The following is a 20,745-nucleotide window of genomic DNA, read 5'->3' on the forward strand; positions in this document are numbered from 1 at the left end:
GGCACACACCTATAATCGCAGCTACTCAAGAGGCTGAAGCTGGAGAATCACTTCAGCACAGGAGGCAGAGGTTACAGTGAGCTGAGATCATGCCACTGCCCTCCAGCCTGGGCAACAGAGTGAGACTCTGTCTCAAATAAATAAATAAATAAATAAAAAATAAAAACAGAATTTGCTCCCGAGAATACCAGGAGAGTAGTCCAATAGTGGACCAGCTAAAGAAAGAATTTCAATAAGAACCCACCCTCTGTCCATTTGTCAGAAATTCTACACAGACGAAAAATCTAACCAGTACCCAAGAGGAAAAACCTTCGGTGAGATTGGTTCTTCATAAGCAAGTCAGAAAGTCCATATGGGAAAAGATCATGTTAACTGAACTAGCTATGGAAACCCTCATTAGGAAAGGTAGCCTGTAAGTATTCCTGTGAGTTTGCTTAATTTTACAAGGGTCCATAATTCCTCATATCCTGAGCTCTCCCTACACCCCATATAATCAATCTGGGTTGGGAGGCCTCTTTCTTATAACCACAGAACTCTGCACTTACCTCTACTTTAACACTTGGACTCCTGACTTTCATGTTTACCCCACGAACCATAAGTTCCGTAGGAGAGGACCTGGCACATACTAGATAATCAACATTTCTTGAGTATATTACTGAATGACTCATTACCTTACACAATTTGCCAAATTCAACACAGTCAGTTGCCTCAAAGGTGAAAGGGATCTGAGGCTGCTGTCTGTTATTCCCTTGCAGTCAGCCATATAAATGTGACTGAGATTTGGATAATTCTTGTCTATATATTTGAAGGATGCATCAGTAACCCTTTTATTTCCTGTTTGTAAAAAAACAGAAGAAAAGACAAGTATTGTATTTATAATGCCACAAGAGTAAAAGTAAATGATAATGCTGAACCACATTTTTAATATAACAGACCTTCGAATCGGATCTTTCTGAGTTTACAAGTAGAAAGAGCTTTGAAAGTACGATCGGAGATATGTGGTGCACCAGTGAAAACCAGCGATGTAATACGAGAGCACTTTTCAACTAAAGCCTTCAGAAGAAAAAAATGATTAATCAAGGGTACAGAACAGGTTTAGCAAACTAATGAAGTCATTTTTTCCTTCAATATATTAGAGACAGACATGTTAACTATTAATTTTCCTAATTTCAAAGAAAACTGGATTTTTCAATACATTTTAACACACTTACATTTCAGTAATGTGGAAGAATCAGAATTAAATCATGTACTAAGAGTATGGGAAAACATGAGAAATGGACTACTGAAAAAAATTACTACATTTGGCAGCTTAGCATGGAGAACTGAACTCAAAGTTTATGCTTAGGCTATAACATCACTAAAAAAAATCCTAACTGTGAAACAAGGTTTCTTAGGATATTTAAGGATTCAAATGTTTTCAAGGGTATGTGTATGTGTGGAAACTTTTAAATGATTTTATTACTATTAAAAAATAACTAAAATGAAAAGTCCATTCATATTTTTCAGTAATTCAAGCCATTAGAACATATATCTATCTTATGGGACAGAAAAGAAAAGGTACTTTCCAATTACCTACTTTTACACAGTTGTCTGTCAGAGTTGGCATGTCGTTAATGGTAAGATGCGTAATTCCAGTGCAGCTATTTGCAATGTACCTGAAGCCTTGGACTGAAATCTGAATTGTACAAAGTAGAAAATGATGGGAGAATGCATTAGCATGATAAAAACCCAAGGGAGTAATAACCAAAGATACATTATAATTTTGTTACTATGTTTTAAAATTAACCATAAAATATGGCAGACACAAGAGGGAAAGAAAGAATCTAATCTTGATTTTTTTTATTATTTAATTTTTTATTGAGGTGAAATAATTAAAAAAATTTTTTTTTAACTAAAAAAAATTAACCACTTACATAAGTTATTTAATCATTCATAATGTTGTGCAACCAGCACCTATATGTAGTTCCAAAACATTTTCATCACCCAAAAGGAAACCCTGTACCCATTAAGCAATTGCTGCCTATACTCCTTGCCTCCTGGCCCTGGCATCATTAATCGCTGTTCTGTTTCTATAAATTTACCTATTCTGAATATTTCATATAAATGGAATTATACAATATGTGGCCTTTTGTTCCTGGCTTCTTTCACTTAGTGTAATGTTTTTGATGTTCATGCACATTGTAGCATGTATGAACATCTCAATCCTTTTTATGACTGAATAATACCCTATTCAATGGGAAAACTACATTTTAAAAATCCATTAATCTGTTAATGGGTATTTGGATTCTTTCCATCTTTTGGATATTTTGAATATCTACATGCATGTACATCTATTTGTTTGAATATCAGGTTTCAATTCTTTTGGGTATATATTTAGGACGAGAATTGCTGGGTCATACGGTAATTCTATGCTTAATTTTTAAGGAACCAGCAAAATGTTTTCTATAGGGGCTGCACCATTTTACCTACCCACCAGAAATCTGTAAGTGCTCCAATTTCTCCACATCACCAACACTTATTTCCCACTAAAATAAATTTCCTTGTAGGCTTGATGTGGTACCCCACTGTGATTTTCATTTGCATCCCCTTAATGAGTAATGAGATGAGTATCTTTTCATGTACTTGCTAGCCATTTGTATATCTTCTTTGGGAAAAAGGTCTGTTCAAGTTATCTGCCAATTTTTTTTTTTTTTAGTTGGGTTGTTTGTCTTTTTGTTGTTGAGTTGTAATAATTCTTCATATATTCTGGATACCAAGTCCTTATTAGATGTATGATTTGAAATTATCTTCCATTTTGTAGGTTGTCTTCTCATTTTTAAAATCATGTACTTTGATGCATAAACACTTTTAAGTTTGATGAAGTTCAGTTTATCTATTTTTTCTTTTGTTGTTCACGCTTTTGGTGTCATATTTAAGAATGTATTGCTAATTCCAAGGTCATGAAGATTTACCTCCTATTTTTTATTCAAAAGGGTTTATTATTTTTACTCCTATATTTAGGTTATTGGCCATTTTGTATTAATTTTTATATATAGTGTGAGGTAGGGGTCCAACTTCACTTTTTTTTCATGTGGATATACAGTTGCCCCAACACCAGTTGCTGAAGAAAGTATTCTTTTCCCCATTGAATGGTCTCAGCACCCTTTTCAAAAATCAATTGACCATAAATGTATAGATTTATTTCTGGACTGTCAATTCTACTCCATTGTTCTATATGTCTATCCTTATGCCAGTGCCACACTGTTTTGATTACTGTAGCTTTGTAGTACCGATTTCTTTCTTTTCAACTATCATTACCCACATTAATAGAAAGAGCAGTGGCAGAAAGTGTCTGAAATAATGACTGATTCAAAGATCAAAATATTTGCCTATGATGAATTACCTTAAGATAACTTCTTATTTAGACTGTATTTCCTGTAACAGATGGGAAATCAGATTGTGTTCAGATTCAGTAAAGGGAAATTGAGATGCTGCCCAGAAGCAGACATAAGGGGAACTCCCCTGAAGTGTCATCTCCAGAAGAGTATGACAGGGAGAATGAGGAGCAGCAACTACAATGGACCTCTAGGGAGACCTTTGGAGACTTCATGTGTGCCACCTCTCACTAAAGGTGACTTCCAAGGTTCTGTCATCAAAGCCTCCACCTATTCAGAAAGGACTAGCCAAAAGTTAAGGAACTGAGTGGTATATCCCCAGGACAACCAGAGCTCAACTCAAATGTCACTTCCTTAGGAAGTGTTCCTGACCCTTAGATTAGAGCAGTTTCTTGTTATATACTTACATCACCATGTAATTATCATAACTGCAATTACATTCATTTTATGATTGGTTATTAAATGAATCCCCTGTATACAGCTCCCAGCATGGTGCTTATAACATCAACTGATGAGATAATTGAGTAATATTATTACATGAATAAATGGAGGAATGTATGAATGGCTTCTGAGAACCATGTGTATTCAGTAGGTTCCCCTTCGCAGCAGACAATAATAATATAAGCACCCAGACAAAAGCCAAGGGAATTTTTATAGCTATTGAAATAAAAAGAAAAGAAAAAAAAAACAAAAAACAAACAAACAAAAAAAACACTAACGGAAGCCCTTGAAGCCAGGGGCTGAGCATGCAGGCTTGATTTGCTACAGAAGCCAGGCCTTTGGGTTGGATTATATTTGGACAATTTTTCTACATTTCTAGTATTTTTCTATTGTGCTACAGAAGTCAGGCCTTTGGGTGAGATTATACTCAGACAATTTTTCTAAACAGCCTTTGGGAAATGTGTTTCTAAAGCCTGAACAAATTTATGGCAACTCGTATGATGGAGTGCAATACAGTTACAAGTTAATGTTTTAGGAGAATAACTGAGCTCATGACATTATTTAAAAGAAAAAGTTGATTATATAAGGCCTTGCTACACAAAATGTGGTCCATAGAGCAGCAGCATAAGCATTACCTGGGAGCTTGTCCAAAACACAGAATCTTAGCCCACCACCACTGACTTAGAGGCTGCACTTGAACAAGACAGGTGATTTACACACAGACATGACAGTTTGAAAAGTGTTAATCGAGAGGAAATGAAGAGCAAAAAGAAAGTATATCAGTCATGGTTCTCCAGAGAAACAGAACCAATAGGATATACTTACATCCAAATATATATACATACATACATATATATACACACACATACACACACACACAAACATCCATATGTGTGTGTGTGTGTGTGTGTGTTTGTGTAGAGAGAAAGAGACAGAGTTAGAGATGTATTTTAAGGAATTGGCCCTGTGATTGTGGGGGCTGGCAAATCTGAAATCAGTATACCAGACTCGTAGGCTAGAAACTCAGAATTTCTACATTGCAAGTCTTGCAGCAGAATTGCCTCCTCTTCAGGAAACCTCAGTCTTGGAGACCTGTCTTTATTCTTAACATCTTCAACTGAATGAAGTTCACCCACATTATAGAGGGTAGTCCACTTTACTCAAAGTCTACTGATTAAAATATTTATCACATCTTAAAAATAAAAACAAAACAAACCTTTGCAATGACATTTACACTGGTGCTTGACCAAACAACTGGGCACTATAGCCTAGCCAAGGTGACATAAAATTAACCACCACAGAAGGAAATACACCAAATACTAAGAGTGATTATCTCTGAAGAGTAGATAGTTTTCAAATTTTCTACAGTGACCATGTATAGTCCGAAAAAAAGAGAAACAGAAAAAGGCATCTTTGGGGAAAAGATAGCATAAGAAAGCCCTTGGACAGTTTTTGAATCATCTCCTACCATAGACCTCCCCTTGCAGGGAAACACCAACTAATAAATGGCCCATGACTCTTTATAACTCTTCCTGCAATCTGTGTGTGCCTTATTTTCCTTCAAAGCAGTGGGGGTGCTGGTCTTGGCTGACGTGGCAGGATCACTCTTGGGATGAATAAGAAAAGTTGAGGAGGTAAGGAAGGAGGGAAGGCTAGCAGAAAACCGGTAAGGCAAGAATGAGGTAGGTTTTTTGTTTATTTTCTTTTCTTTTTCTTTTTATATTCGTACTGCCATGAATTCTTGAGTAAATTTTTTATAAGTATCCCAGAGCAAAGTCCAGGGGAGATTAATGAGCTTTTCAAAACATGAACAGAGTAGGAGAGAAAAATGCTGAGTTTGGAGTTAGCTAAGCTGGTTTTGAGTCTGGCTCTACCTCTTTCTTGCTTATAACAAAAAGCAGCTCAACCTCTCAACTCTTAGTTTCCTCACCCGGAAAATGAGCATAATAATACCTATTTTAGAAAATTCTTGAGAAAACAAAATGAGGCAATGTATATAAAAGTGATTAGCTAGCATAATGTCTGGCATGTAATATTGATATCACTTTTCCTGTTATTGTTTTTCTGGGCACATTTTGCTCCCACGTGAAAGAATCAAGAAGCAGGGGTAGGGGGTCTTGAGAGCTCATTGTAGTGCAGCCCTCACATTGCAAACAAAGAAATGGGATTCGGAGAAGTTGTGTGATTGGAGAACAGGTTCTTTATCTATTCCTCACAACGTGGCCCCAGTGCTGAACATAGCATCTGACACAGAATGGCTGCTCCAGAAATGTTGAATGAATGAATGAATGGATTATCTTGAGTCACATAGCAGTGGCAGAGCCAAGGCTAGAGGCCACCTCTTCCCATTATGACACACAACCCAAGGTTTGAGAACTGTTTTCTGTTTGTTTTTATTTTTTTATTATTATTATACTTTAAGTTCTAGAGTACATGTGCACAACGTGCAGGTTTGTTACATAGGTATACATGTGCCATGTTGGTTCGCTGCACCCATCAACTCATCATTTACATTAGGTATTTCTCCTAATGCTATCCCTCCCCCAATGCCCCACCCCCGACAGGCCCCAGTGTGTGATGTTCCCCGCTCTGTGTCCAAGGGTTCTCATTGTTCAATTCCCACCTATGAGTAACAACATGCAGTGTCACTCATTGTGTTAGTTTGCTGAGAATGATGGTTTCCAGCTTCATCCATGTCCCTGCAAAGGACATGAGCTCATCCTTTGTTGTTTTTGATGACAACTCTAAATTCCCCCCTTATCCCAGACCTTAGTTCATAACCCTAACACTAGTATCTCTAATAAAGTTTTCCATAAAACAAACAATCTTTTCTCTCTTGCTTTCTTTGTAACACGTTCATGTCAAGATTTCCTGAATAAGAGCGAAAATGATAGCAAAAAACAGCCACAACTGGGTGATTCCTTACAATACAGCCCAGAACTTGGTGCTGTCAACCAATAAGATTAGTATCCAGAAAGTGGGGGGTAGGGGGTAGGGCTCTGAGAAGGGCTCTTTAGCTTTGTCCTGGCATGAAGTACTTAGTTTTCCACATAGAGTATATTAGAATATCCAAAAAGATATTTGGCTAATATTTTATGACTCACATATTCCTCCCAGAATCTTTTAGGCCAAGCAACCATTAGTTGTCCTTTCTCTTCCTAAAATAATGGAGATATAAGTCTGAAGTTAAAAATTCCTCTCTAAAGGCAAAAGCAAAATATTTTATCAAGTTAAAATTCCAGGTGTCATCACAGGCTGATATCTGTGCGTTTTCTGCGTAGGATTTTTACACCTGAAATCCGATTCCTGTTTGGTTGTAAAGTGATTTTGGCTTCCATTTTGACACCAACTGGAGCCCTGCCACCCTGTCCTTTGCTGGTTAAGCCCCCACTGATTGGGAAGTTGAGGAACTTGGTCTCACCAGTGGTGTTCCAACCACAAGTCCCAGCAGACAGCTACTGCTGCTGATGAGGGCAGAGGAGCTTTGGTGATCAGTTAAATTCTCTCCAGCTGCCTCTGGGTGTGTCTCAACCCATCATCATGAGAAGACAGACCTGTCCGTAAAGGAAATGAGTTGTCAGTGAGCCACGTACTCACTAAAGACCAAGTGCAAAGCACAAAGGACTAGCTCAGATCCCTCTTTGCCACTCTAAGGTAGTAAAAAGGAAGAGATTTAGCAAACAGATGATAACATCATACGAAGCTTCCACTTCCCACACCTCCTTTAAAACAGTGCCTGTGAGTCGGCTAGCTCAGCAGCACAGAAAAGACATATATGCAGAGCTAGACCCTCTAAGGCAGCTGGAAATATCCATCTGAGATAGACATGGCCATGCTGTGGTCCTGTACCACCTCCAGCTGTTTCTCACATTCTCACAGCATTGCATCCAATGACTAATAGGTAGTGTGATGACTTTATTCATATCCATATATTCTTCATGTCCTCTTAGTGACCTCAAAGGAGCCTGACTTAGCAAGCAGAATGAACTGTTGGAGAGAAAAACAAAGCTTTCCTTCAAAACTATTATGGAACATAGTTTTATTGCATTCAAATGCACCACAAGCATCTTTAATAGCAACACTTCCCAGGGACTGTGCTATAAGGGTTTGACAGACTCTCAAATACCATGTCCTCTATAGGGACAGGAAGAAGGGTCTGGTAATTGTCTTTCTTGAGGTCCTGCCAACCCCTCTTTGGATGATCCTGTATTGTCCAGGTCTATATATGGTTCACAGTCATCCCCATCTCTATGGTCTGAAATCCTATCCATTCACTATGCACTTCTTCCTGGTAGCCCTCCCTGATCACCTCAGGTAGACATGTTTCGAACCTACATCTGAGCACCAAAGCCTGTAGTCTACACTCTGCATTTTATATCCTCTGCCTTATATGACAGTTACCTGCACACATGTCTAGTATCCTTGCCAAGAAGCATAGACAGCATCTTAGCCATCACTGTATCCTTTACAGTACAGCACAGTGCCTGGTACAGAGTGTTTGTTAATAGACCAAGTAGTTGTTGAATGAATTATTTGTAGAATATAAATGAGAATTAGTAGTTTCAAAGGGATGGCAGTCAATATGGTCAGTTGTTACACATTGCCATATTTACATAAAAACACTGGATAATCAAATATTTAAAAAAATTAATTTTCCAGTGTGAATGAGGAACCAGGACACAAGCTGAGTGAAGCCTACAGATGCCAGGAAGGCTTGCATGCTTGCCAACTCTGTGTGCATTTACTGCACAATGACTCAGAGCTGGGATCTGTCAGAAGCAGGCTGATCCATCCTAAACTTCACCATTCTTGTCTAGAATACACTAATTGGTTCTTCTCCTCAACCAGTGGCCAAATTGCTCATAGTTTCCCTTGTATTACTGAGAGAATCACAACCATAATACTTTCTTTTTACAACACAATGATCCACAGAGCTACTTGGTTTGTCTAGATTTATTGAACTAGATGGTGGCTTTACAGCTACAGTTCTAACCACATGCTTCACCCAGGTCCAAGACCAAAATAGAGTTTTGTGAACATTTCATGAAATTCTGTGTCACTTCACAAGATAGGGAGAATAGAAGAAACCAAAATAAGTATGTTTCCAGAAAGAATAAAATTTTTTTCAAACCTTTTTTTCAGGAATAGGAAACATGATCTTAGTCCCCTGAGACTCATCATTTTGTCATCTCATTCTTCAAGATGTAAAAATTGTTGCCAGATGTTTCATTTTTACCACTTAATATAATAAACATCCTTATACATTTTGCCTACAAAGAGATTATATTAACCTGTGGATGTTAAACAATAGGTGTTTGTTATTTTAATTTTTAATTTTCACTATGAACATAACTCTACGTTATGTTCCAACGAATAATTTTAACAACCATTTAAATTTATGTAAGTCCTATTTATAAGACATATAAAAATGTTTTCATAAATTCTACAATTTTTTTTCAACACAGGTTGAAGTCTGGTTCAGAAAGGACACAAAGCATTCCTCTAACAGGGAAACTGAAACACAATAACTGACCCAGAAAAGCAGGAATTGCACTGTGAGTTTTTTGACTCATGACTACTTTTCCACTAGAACTCCTCCTTATTAAATGATACTTAAAACCACATATTTTTTCAAATACAAAATGCAACAGTTTTTTTTACTATATGCAGTATAGTACTTTATAGTTTCACAAATTATATTCTTATATTAAAAACCAAGGTTGTACATACTCAATATGTATCACTTCCTCATTATTTTACCACACTAGCATTATCTATGTTCTTGATGATATTAATGTCTATCGTTTCCCTAGAATATTACATAATAATGTGCTACTGCATATGTCTTCTCAACTTCCTGTTCAGTGACCTCCTGTTGGTAGCTTAAAATAGGCCATGGTGAGAGTATTTACACCATAGAATTCAGCCAACACTAAAAAGTCAGGCTTTTCCTGCCCTTTATTATTCCATAGAAAAAAGGAAAATGGAATCAGCCAAATATAAGTGCATTACAATTTTGAATTTAACTGTTTCCAATTCATTTTGATACATAATTTGTTCATTCACAACTGGTTTAGCTGTTCACAAAACTCTTGTTGTTCCAATTAACACTTATTGACAGACTTCCAAATCTATACCTTCACTCCCAGCTCTCTTTCAAGGACCAGACTTCTACTTCCAATTTATTCTTGTCATTTACACCCAGATGTGTCACAGGAACCTGAAATTTGGCCCTTCCAAAATGAGATTCATTATTCTTTTACCCCCACTCTTGCTCCTTTTTTGGTTATCTTGTCTAGTTACCGTACAGAAATACAAAATCCTAAAGCTGAAAAAGACCTCAGAGATTATTTCGCCCAGCCTAGCCATTCGACAGGTGAAGGAATTGAGGCAGAAAAACCAAGTAACTCCAAGGTTGCATAACTGGTCAGTGGCATAACAAGAAATAGATCCCAGGTCTCCTAACTTCAAGAAAGGAGAGGGTGGGCGCGGTGGCTAGTGCCTGTAATCCCAGCACTTTGGGAGGCCGAGGCAGGCGGATCCCAAGGTCAGGAGATTGAGACCATCCTGGCTAACACAGTGAAACCCCGTCTCTACTGAAAATACAAAAAAATTAGCCGGGCGTGGCAGCGGGTGCCTGTAGTACCAGCTGCTGGTAGGAGAATGAGGCAGGAGAATGGTGTAAACCCGGGAGACGGAGCTTGCAGTGAGCCCAGATTGCGCCACTGCACTCCAGCCTGGGCAACAGAGCAAGACTCCGTCTCAAAAAAAAAAAAAAGAGAAAGATGAGGGGGGAATGGGGGAGGGGGAGAAGAAGGGGAGGGGAAAGGGGAAGGGAGAGAAGAGAGGAAGAAAGAAAAAGAAAGGAAGGAAGGAAGAAAGGGAGGGAGGGAGGGGAAAGAGAAAGAAAGAAAGAAAAAGAAATAAAGAGAGACAGAGAAAGAGAAAGAGAGGGAGGGAGAGAGAGAGAGACAGAGAGAGACAGGAAGAAAGAAAGAAAGAAAAAGGAAGGAAGGAAAGAAGGAAGGAAGGAAGGAAGGAAGGAAGGAAGGAAGGAAGGAAGGAAAGAAAGAGGAAAGAAAAGAAAAGAAAGAGACAAAGAAATTCCTCCCCTGACTCTTGCTTTGCTTATGCAATCTCCATTCAATTTGGCTAGTACATTCATCCCTGGACATGCCTGTGTGGCTTTCTCCAACCTTCAACACAAATCCCAGGGGTGAACAAGTAAGACCTTCCATGATCTCTGCTTCTCTGAAAGGGGAAGGTTGGAATTTATGTAACCCAGAGAGAACTGAAATGACCTTGGAATCTTCAGTTTGCAGTTTGTACAGCCTACCTTTAAGTTTTGTGGGCTCTAGAGAGATTTAACAGTACAAGAACTGATAAGCCATTATTATTGCACTGATTATTATAATCATTCAAACATTCCTAGAATACTGTCCCTTTTCATTTTTTGTTGATTTGTGCATAGTGATTAAAATATAATTGGTGAAAAAATAGAGTGCACATGTGATTCATCCCTGTAATCCTGGCACTTTGGGAGGCGGAGGTGGGAGGATCGCTTGAGCCCAGGAGTTTGAGACCAGCCTGGACAACATATCAAGACCCATTTCTAGAAAAAAAAAATTTGAAAAGAATTAACCAGGCTTAGTAGCATGTGCCTGTAATCCCAACTACTTGGGAGGCTTGAGGCAGGAGGATCCATTGAGCTCAGGAGTTTGAGGCTACAGTGAGCTATGATAACACCACAGTACTACAGCCTGGGTCACAGAGAAAGACTTTGTCTCTTAAAAAATAAAAAGACAGAGAGAGAGAGACAGAAAATACTTTTACTTTATATTTCATAGCTTCCTAGGCACTTTTCTTCCTATAAATTTAAAGAAATATCAGACTCGACCTTACCAAGAAAAGAGATCATCAAGCCTTGCTCTAGCAAGTTACCAACTTCTCCACTACGTAACAGGCATCTCTGAAACACACCCTGGGGAGGCACGCCCTGACCCTGGCCACAGTCTCATTCATTCGTCAAGCTTATCAAAGTCCTACTATGAGCCAGGTATTGTATTATTTGCTAAGGATACAGATACACAATTATATAAGGCACCATCCCTGTTTTCAAAGAACTCACCTTGGGGAAGAGAGCAGACAAGCAAGCAGATAATTGAATATGTAGAGAATGCTTAATGAAAAGTACAATGATAAAAGTATACACAAGAGGGATACTAACCCAGCTTGGAGTAAGTAGGGCAAGGAATGGCTTAGCGAGGCCCTTCTAGAGAAGGCTGTGATTGAACAGAACCTTGAAGGATAAGTGCAAGTTAATGCGGTGAATGGAGGAAAGGGACAGTAGCAGGATGTCCAGGCAGAGGGCAAAAAGTGAGCCTAGTGAAACAACTGAGGCTGGAAATGAAGAACGGGGAGGCACCAAAGCAGAAACCCCTATGGCAAGCTCCCCTACTGTCTGGTTTCACTATCCTAAATGTAAACATATAAATCTGAAACATGGTCCAAACTCCTCACTTTTCATCCAGCTTCTTCTCCAACTCCACATTCAAGAGTTGTTGGCTTCTAGGCATTTGGGTTTGAGCCTGAGTTTTGCTGGACCCCAGCCTTGCTTCCCAGCATGTCTGTGGTTGTTCCATGCTTGGCTTCCTGCAGAGGGCCATAACCCACCATTGCACACAGTTGAAGATACATGAATCTGTAGGGAAAGTGGCTACCCCATGATAATGTCAATGGGAGAATCTTTGGAGTTACACATAAACAGAGCAGAGGATAAAGGGAAAGTAAAACCAGGAATCATCACCCTCCCAATTGGCACCTTCTCATGTACAAGTAGGATGGCTTTGTTCTCTCCATTAAAACTCTTACTCCTACTCATATTTTCCATTCTGAGACTCTGAGAGAAACATGGACATATTTTAAAGAGCTCTGAAATGAACTGGGAACTAATGTGAATCTCCTTGGAGCATTTTAGCTAACACATTTTATCCATTCATTCATGGGAATATTTAAGGAAAGACTTAGAGGAAGTTAACCATACAGATATCTGTAGAAAGATTCCAGACAGGGGGAACAGTCAGTGTGAAACCCTGCAGCATGAGCCTGCTTATGTTTCTGAAGAAGAGAAAAGAAGCCGGTGTAGCTGCAGCAGAGTGGGCAAGAAGGAGAACAGGAAGTGCTGTCAAAGGGGCAACTGGAAGATGAGGCAGATTTCTCAGGGCCTTGTAGGTCCTTCCAAGGCTTTTCTTTTATTAAATGAATAAGAAGGCTTGCCAGGTATTTAAGCAGAGGAAGGACATTGACTTGGGTTTTTAAAGGATGCCTCTAGACACTGTGTTGAAAGCAGACTTGCAGGAGGCAGGGGTGAAAGCAGGAAGGCCAATTAGGAGGCTATTGCAATAACCAGCCAAGAGATCATGGTGACTTGGACTGGGGTGGTGGCTGTGGAGATGGTTAGATCCTGATTAGATTATGCAGGAATAGTCAACTGCACTTCCTAACAGAGTGGATGTGGCGTGAGAGAAAACAGTCAAAGGTAATATCTTAGTTTGCTAGATTGGCTGTAATAAAGTACCACAAACTGGATGGCTTCAACAACAGAAATGTATTCTCTGGTTCTGGAGGCACAAATTCTGAGATCAAGAATTTGGTAAAGTTGGTTCCCTCTGAGGGCTGTGAGGAAGGATTTGTTCCAAGCCCCTCTCCTTGGCTTACAGATGGCCATTTCAGGTTCACAAAGCATTCTCCCTGTATGCTTGTGTCTGTGTCCAAATTTCCTTCTTGCATAAGAACAGCCATCATACTGGATTAGGGCCCACCCTTAATGACCTCATCTTAATTAATTACATCTGTAATTACCCTATTTCCAAATAAGGTCATGTTCTGAGGTACTATTGGGTGTTAGGACTTCAACATATAAATGTTGTTCATTTCATCAATGAACAATGGATTCCATCAATCCATAGTAGATGGTGCCAAGATTTTTGGCCTAAGCAACTATAAAGATGGAGCTGCCATTAACTGAGATGGGGAGGACTGTAGGCGGAGCAAGGAGCAGGAATTTTTTTTTTTTTTTAAGATACAAGAGTCTAAATTTTGAGAGAAACATCTGGGTTGGAGATACATAAGTCATATATATGAGATATATATACTTTTAAATACATATATTACATATATGTATATGTGTGTATCTATATGAGCAAATATGGTATATGTGTGTATATATATGATTTTATATATATATGAGTGCTCATTATTGTAGGTGATATAAAGCCATGAGACAAGATGAGATCATCAAGGGAGTAGATATAACCAGAGAAGGGAAATGGATCAAGGACTGAACCCTGGGGCCCTCTGTGCTTAAAGGATTGAGAGATGAGGAGGTAACTTAAAGAGGCACTTTAAGAAATACTATTAAAAGTAGGAAAAGAGAAAGATCTATAGCACAATATAATTTATGAGAACATAAGAATGCATAGAGATTTAAGGAAACATATAAAACAAATTAGAGGGGTTGCTTGTGTAGGGGGAGGGGAATAGAAATGGGAAATATGAACAAAAGGAAATAAAAATAAACAAGAGAGGGGCCTTGCACAGACTGATTATGGAAGTTTGCCATGAACTGAGAGTATAATTAAATCTGCTCTTGGTATCTGAGTTCCAAAATAAACAAAATAAATCCAATGTGAAATAAAATATAAATCCCTGGTTATGTTTTTTTCCCTTGGGTTCTTTTTCTTCCCTGCACAATATTGCAGAGGAAACACAGCATTTTTAAACTTATTAACTTATTTTAGTGAGAATAGTCACCATAGAAACTCCTTATTGAGTTCTGACACTTTGATCAAAAAATATTTGAAAAAAGGGGAATTGAGTGAAACCTAGTTACTGTGGAAGTGAATATAAGATGACTTAAATACTTATTGCTAGTTTCTGAGAAGGAATGAATACTTATCAGCATAAAAATCCACTCCAAGTTTGAATGCTGTTCTCCCACTCCTTTTGTAATATGCTTATAGCATTGCTATAAAAATTAATTACATGGGTAAAAATAGGAAGTAAGTATGGGGAGCCACAGCATCAGCTTTCCTGTAGAAACCACATCTCTAAGTTTTCTAAATCATAAAAGTGTCATTAGGAATGGCACAACCAATTTTGAAAACTAACAATATCAACTAAAGCCAAACACACACACCTGCAACCCAGCCACTGGACTCCTATATACACACACATAATGTGTATATATCCACCCATGTATATATATATATAGTGTGTATATATATCCATGTATATATAAACACACACACATATATATATCCAACAAAAATGTCTGCTACGGGGAGGCCAAGACAGGTGGATCACGAGATCAGGAGATCGAGACCATCCTGGCTAACAGGGTGAAACCCCGTCTCTACTAAAAAAATACAAAAAACTAGCCGGGCGAGGTGGCGGGTGCCTGTAGTCCCAGCTACTCGGGAGGCTGAGGCAGGAGAATGGTGTAAACCCGGGAGGCGGAGCTTGCAGTGAGATCCAGCCACTGCACTCCAGCCTGGGCGACAGAGCAAGACTCCGTCTCAAAAAAAAAAAAAAAAAAAAGTCTGCTACATTCACCAAAAGCAACATACATGAATGTTCATTGCACTTTGTATACTTTTCTTCTCTCTTTTTGAGATAGGATCTTGCTCTGTTACCCAGGCTGCAGTGCAGTGGCGCGATCTGCAGCCTCAGACTACAGGCACGTGCCCCCATGCCCAGCTAACTTTTTTTATTATTTGTAGAGAAATGGTCTCCCTATGTTGCTCAGGCTGGTCTCGAACTCCTGGGTCTCGATCCTCCCACCTCAGTCTCCCAAAGTGTGGGGATTACAAGCATGAGCCACTGTGCCTGGTCACTTTCCTATATTATATTTTGGCCAAACTTACCCCAAAAAAGTCATTAGGGAAGTTTCTTTGTTCATTAGGTCCCAACTGTCAGTGCCAGCAAAGTGGGAAGTAGATTTCACCTGGCATCTTGGATGTTAAGGATTACTCTGTGGTCAATCACAAGCATGTTGAAAGCAACAAATTCAGATATATCGTTCAAATATGAGCATGTGAATAATGGTGAGAAACCTTCACAACTTTCTCTCTTGCACTTCAGTTATTTTCTCGAGTAAGGCTCTCCCTAAAGCACATCTGGAAGTATTTTTTATTTTTATTTATTTAATTTAATTTAATTAATTATTTATTTTGAAACAGAGTCTCACTCTGTCGCCCAGGCTGAAATGCAGTGGCATAATCTCGGCTCACTGCAGCCTCTATCTTCCAGGTTCAAGCAATTCTCCTGCCTCAGCCTCCTGGGTAGCTGGGATTATAGGCGTGCACCACCATACTTGGCTAATTTTTGTAATTTTAGTAGAGACAGGGTTTCACCATTTTGGCCAGGCTGGTCTCGAACTCCTGACTTCAAGTGATCTGTCCACCTTGGCTTCCCAAAGTGCTGAAATTATAGGCGTGAGCCACCATGCCCAGTCTGGAATTATTCTTTTAAACCTCAAATGAAAGCTAAATAGAAATTACAGACTCACCAGAGTTGTACCAGTTTCTTTCAGTTGCAATGATGGAGACCCAACATAAGCTAGCTTAGCTAGAATGGGAATTGAATGATGTCTTTACTCGCAAGTCCAGTTAAACAACATATCATCTCTCTTCAAACACATCATCTCTCCCTCTTGCTAGGCTTCTTTGTGAAGATTTCATTCTCTCTCCCACAGCAAACAAATTTCCTCTGTGCTGCTGGAGAAGAGAACCACAAAGTGGCCTAGACCTATAAGCTCCAGGCCCTGCAACCTCAAGGAGCACAGAATTTATATTTCCCAATGTTAAGTATCCGGAAGATTCTGAATTGTTTTGTTAGGGTTACACGCACTTCCTGGACAAATCTTAACCCCTGGAGATGGAATTTATGATTGGCCAGGCCTGGATCAAATGACTAGTAGTCATGGGAAAATACTAATACCAGTACATGTAAGTACAATTGCAAGGTATGATATTCATTAGAAAATCAGTCACATTAATTACAGAACCTACAGTGTGTATCTAATCCCCAAAGAGGCTGGGCATGATGGCTCATGCCTGTAATCCCAGCACTTTGGGAGGACGAGATGGGCAACCTGAGGTCGGGTGTTCGAGACCAGCCTGGCCAATAAAATACAAAAATTAGCTGGGCATGGTGGCGCACACCTGTAATCCCAGTTACTCAGGAGGCTGAGGCAGGAGAATCGCTTGAACCCAGGAGGTGGAGGCTGCAGTGAGCCAAGATCACACCACAGCACTCCAGCCTGGGTGACAGAGTGAGACTCCATCTCAAAAAAATATAATAAAATAATCCCAAAAGAATGCAGAATACTTCTAAAACATAGGTAATTGATTTTCACTTTTTATTGCAGCTCTCCATCATCGTTTATTTTTTCTAAGAAGTATAGTTAAAGTTCTTTCACAATATCATATGAATACATTTTTCCTGTTTTTGGACAACATCAGCTGGCATTAAAGTTTAGTCCATGACATATTTTGTTTATGTTAATTCAGAGCTCCTAAAGGACAGGGAGGCTGTTTTATTCGTCACAGTGCCCAGTATGCATCAGGCACTCAACAAACGCCTGCAAAAAGCATTTAGGTGTAAGCTCCCATTCTCAAGGCTTTTTGTTTTATTGAGACCTTTTTTCTTGGTCACATATATTAATATATAACTTCCTAATACAACATTCCAAATTTATAAAAAGAAAATAGATTCTAATTTCCAAGAGAGAACCTCTTCAAGGTGAAAACCTTAAAAATCTATGAATTATCGATTTTCCTTCTATGAATCCATTTTTGTACTACACCCAGAGCTGGAGAGGTAGATAGAGCCTCCTCAAAAGACTTAATAAGTCACTCAGAAGCAGTAACATTCAAACTTCACCGGTTCTTCATGAAGCTACAGCAGCAACAATTACTAAGATACCTGTGCTTCACGACAAACCCATTTCTTACTCTCACTGGGCCTAAAGGGGCTCAGTATCAAACTCCACAATTTCTAATGCCTGAAACAGTGCCTGACACTTAGAGGTAAATACTACTGAATTATTAAATGAACAGATGGAAATGAAAAAGAGATGAATGAAAGAAACTAACATTGTTTTGCATAATGATGTGAAATGCTAACTTCATTGTGTTTTGAGGCTTACAAATTAAGACGTAATTAGGAAAGGAATTCAATTCTTTACACATTTAGAAACTCAAATACTTACTGAGGCCAGGCAGGCAATGCGATTAAGTGGTAGCAGTACAGGTGTGAATGCTTGTGCTGACCTTACTGAGTGGAGGAGAGGCTGGCAAACAGTGGTCCATCTCGAGGGAGGGAGTGAGGCTGACTTAGCTCCAGTCCATTGTGGCCATATGGAAATGCAGGTCCAATTCGGCTAGTTCTTCCCATTTTTAAAGAGAATCTTGAACTCTAGAATGTTTTGTGAAAACTCCAAAATTTTACATATTGGCTCGAAATTTAAAGACAGATTTTGTGTGTTTTGCAGTATTTATTTTGTTTTTAATATTTGTGGGTACATAGTAGGTGTATATATTTATGGGGTACATGAAATGTTTTGATACAGGCATGCAATGTGAAATAAGCACACTATGGAGAATGTGGTATCCATCCCCTTAAAATTTATACATTGAGTTACAAACAACCCAATTACACTCAAGTTCTTTTAAAATGTACAATTAAGTTATTACTGACTATAGTCACCTTGTTATGCTATCAAATAGTAGATCTTATTCTATTTTTTTTAATAACCCATTAATCATTTCCACCTCACCCTCAAAGCCCATTATCCTTCCCAGCCTCTGGTAATCATCCTTCTACTCTCTATGCCCATGAGTTCAATTGTTTTGATTTTTATTAGATCCCACAAATAAGTGAGAATATGCAATTTTTTTTAATACATCTCACAAATAAGTGAGAATATGGGATGTTTTTCTTTCTGTGCCTGACATAATGATCTCCAGTTCCATCCCTGTTACTGCAAATGACTAGATCTCATTCATCTGCTGATAGACACTCAGGTTGCTTGCAAATCTTAGCTGTTGTGAACAGTGCAACAGACATAGGGGTGCAGATTTCTCTTTGATATACCGATTTCCTTTCTTTTGGGTATATACCCAGCAGTGGAATTGCTGTATCATATGATAGCTCAATTTTTAGTTTCTCGAGGAACCTCCAAACTGTTCTCCATAGTGGTTGTACTAATTTACATTCCCACCACCAGCGTACTTTGGTTCTCTCTTCTCCACATCCTCACTAGCATTTGTTATTACTTAACTTTTGGAGAAAAGCCATTTTAACTGGGGTAAGATGACATCTCATTGTAGTTTAGATTTGCATTTCTGTGATGATCAATAATGTTGAGCACAATTTCATATGCCTGTTTGCCATTTGTATGTTTTCTTTGAGAAATGTCTATTACATCTTTTGCCCATTTTTTGATAGAACTATTAGAATTTTTCCTATAGAGTTGTTTGAGCTCCTTATATATTTTGGTTTTTAATTCCTTGTCAGATGGGTAGTTTGCAAATATTTTCTCCCATTCTGTGGGTTGTCTCTTCACTTTGTTGATTGTATCCTTTGCTGTGCAGAAGCTTTTCAACTCGATGTGATCTCAGTTGTCCATGTTTGCTTTGGTTACCTGTGCTTGTGGGGTATTGCTCAAGAAATCTTTGCCCAGACCAATGTCCTGGAGATTTTCTCCAGTGTTCTCTTGTAGTAGTTTCAAAGTCTGAGGTCTTAGATTTAAGTATTTAATCCATTTTTATTTGATTTTTGCATACATTATGTATATAGTGTTATTCTTCTGCATATGGATATCCAGTTTTCCTAGCACCATTTATTGAAGAGACTGTCTTTTCCTCAGTGTGTGTCCTTGGCACCTTTGCTGAAAATGAGTCCACTGCTGGTGTATAGATTTGTTTCTGGGTTCTCTATTCTGTTCTATTGGTCTATGTGTCTGTTTTTGTGTCAGTGCCATGTTGTTGTGGTTACTTTACCTCAGTTAATTTGAAGTCAGGTAACGTGATTCTTCTAGTTTTGTTCTTTTTGCTTAGGGTAGCTTTGGCTATGCTGGGTCTTTTGTGGTTCCATATAAATTTTAGGATTGTTTTTTCTATTTCTGTGAAGAATGTCACTGGTATTTTGATAGGGATTTCATTGAATCTGTAGATTGCTTTGGGTAGTATGGACATTTTAACAATATCAATTCTTCCAATCCATGAACACAGAATGTTTTTCCAATTTTTGGTGTCCTCTTCAATTTATTTCATCAGTGTTTCATAGTTTTCATTATAGACTTCTTTTCCTTTTTTCGTTAATTCCTAGTTATTTAACTTAATGTATGGTTATTGTAAATGGGTTTACATTTTTATTTTTCACATTGTTCGCTATTGGCATATAGAAATGCTACTAATTTTTGTATGTTAATTTTTTATCCTGTGACTTTACTTAATTTGTTTATCAATTCTAATAGTTTTCTTGTGGAGACCTTAGAATTTGCCAAATATAAGATCATATCATCTGCAAACAAGGATAATTTGACCTCTTCTTTCCAATTTGGATGCTCTTCATATCTTTTTCTTGTCTGATTGCTCTAGCTAGGACTTTCAGTACTATGTTGAATAACAGTAGTGACAGCGGGCATCCTTATCATGTTCCAGATCTTAAGAAGAAAGGCTTTCAGTTTTTCCCTATTCAGTATGATACTAGCTGTGGGCCTGTCATACATTGTTTTTATTATGTTGAGGTATGTTTCTTCTATCCCTAGTTTTTTGAGGGTCTTTCTTATGAAAGGATATTGAATGTTTTAAAATTTTTTTCTCTCCTGCTCCATAATGCTACATTCAGATGCTGAATTTGATCA

The 20,745-nt window shown here is 38.4% G+C and overlaps 1 protein-coding gene across 11 annotated transcripts in view; it reads right to left on the reverse strand.

Moving 5' to 3' along the window:
- FBXL13 (F-box and leucine rich repeat protein 13) overlaps positions 1 to 20,745 on the reverse strand; it is a 272,798-nt gene that overhangs the window by 73,039 nt on the left and 179,014 nt on the right. For all 11 annotated transcript variants that reach the window (XM_074035683.1, XM_074035682.1, XM_015447861.4 and 8 more), the window contains 3 exons: positions 1,577 to 1,675; positions 936 to 1,053; positions 672 to 834 (listed from right to left, as the gene is read on the reverse strand). In XM_074035683.1, coding sequence (XP_073891784.1) covers positions 672 to 834; positions 936 to 1,053; positions 1,577 to 1,675 — 380 coding nt within the window. The remainder of the gene's footprint in view (positions 1 to 671; positions 835 to 935; positions 1,054 to 1,576; positions 1,676 to 20,745) is intronic.

This window comes from Macaca fascicularis, chromosome 3, assembly GCF_037993035.2.
Source record: "Macaca fascicularis isolate 582-1 chromosome 3, T2T-MFA8v1.1".
NCBI lineage: Eukaryota > Metazoa > Chordata > Mammalia > Primates > Cercopithecidae > Macaca > Macaca fascicularis.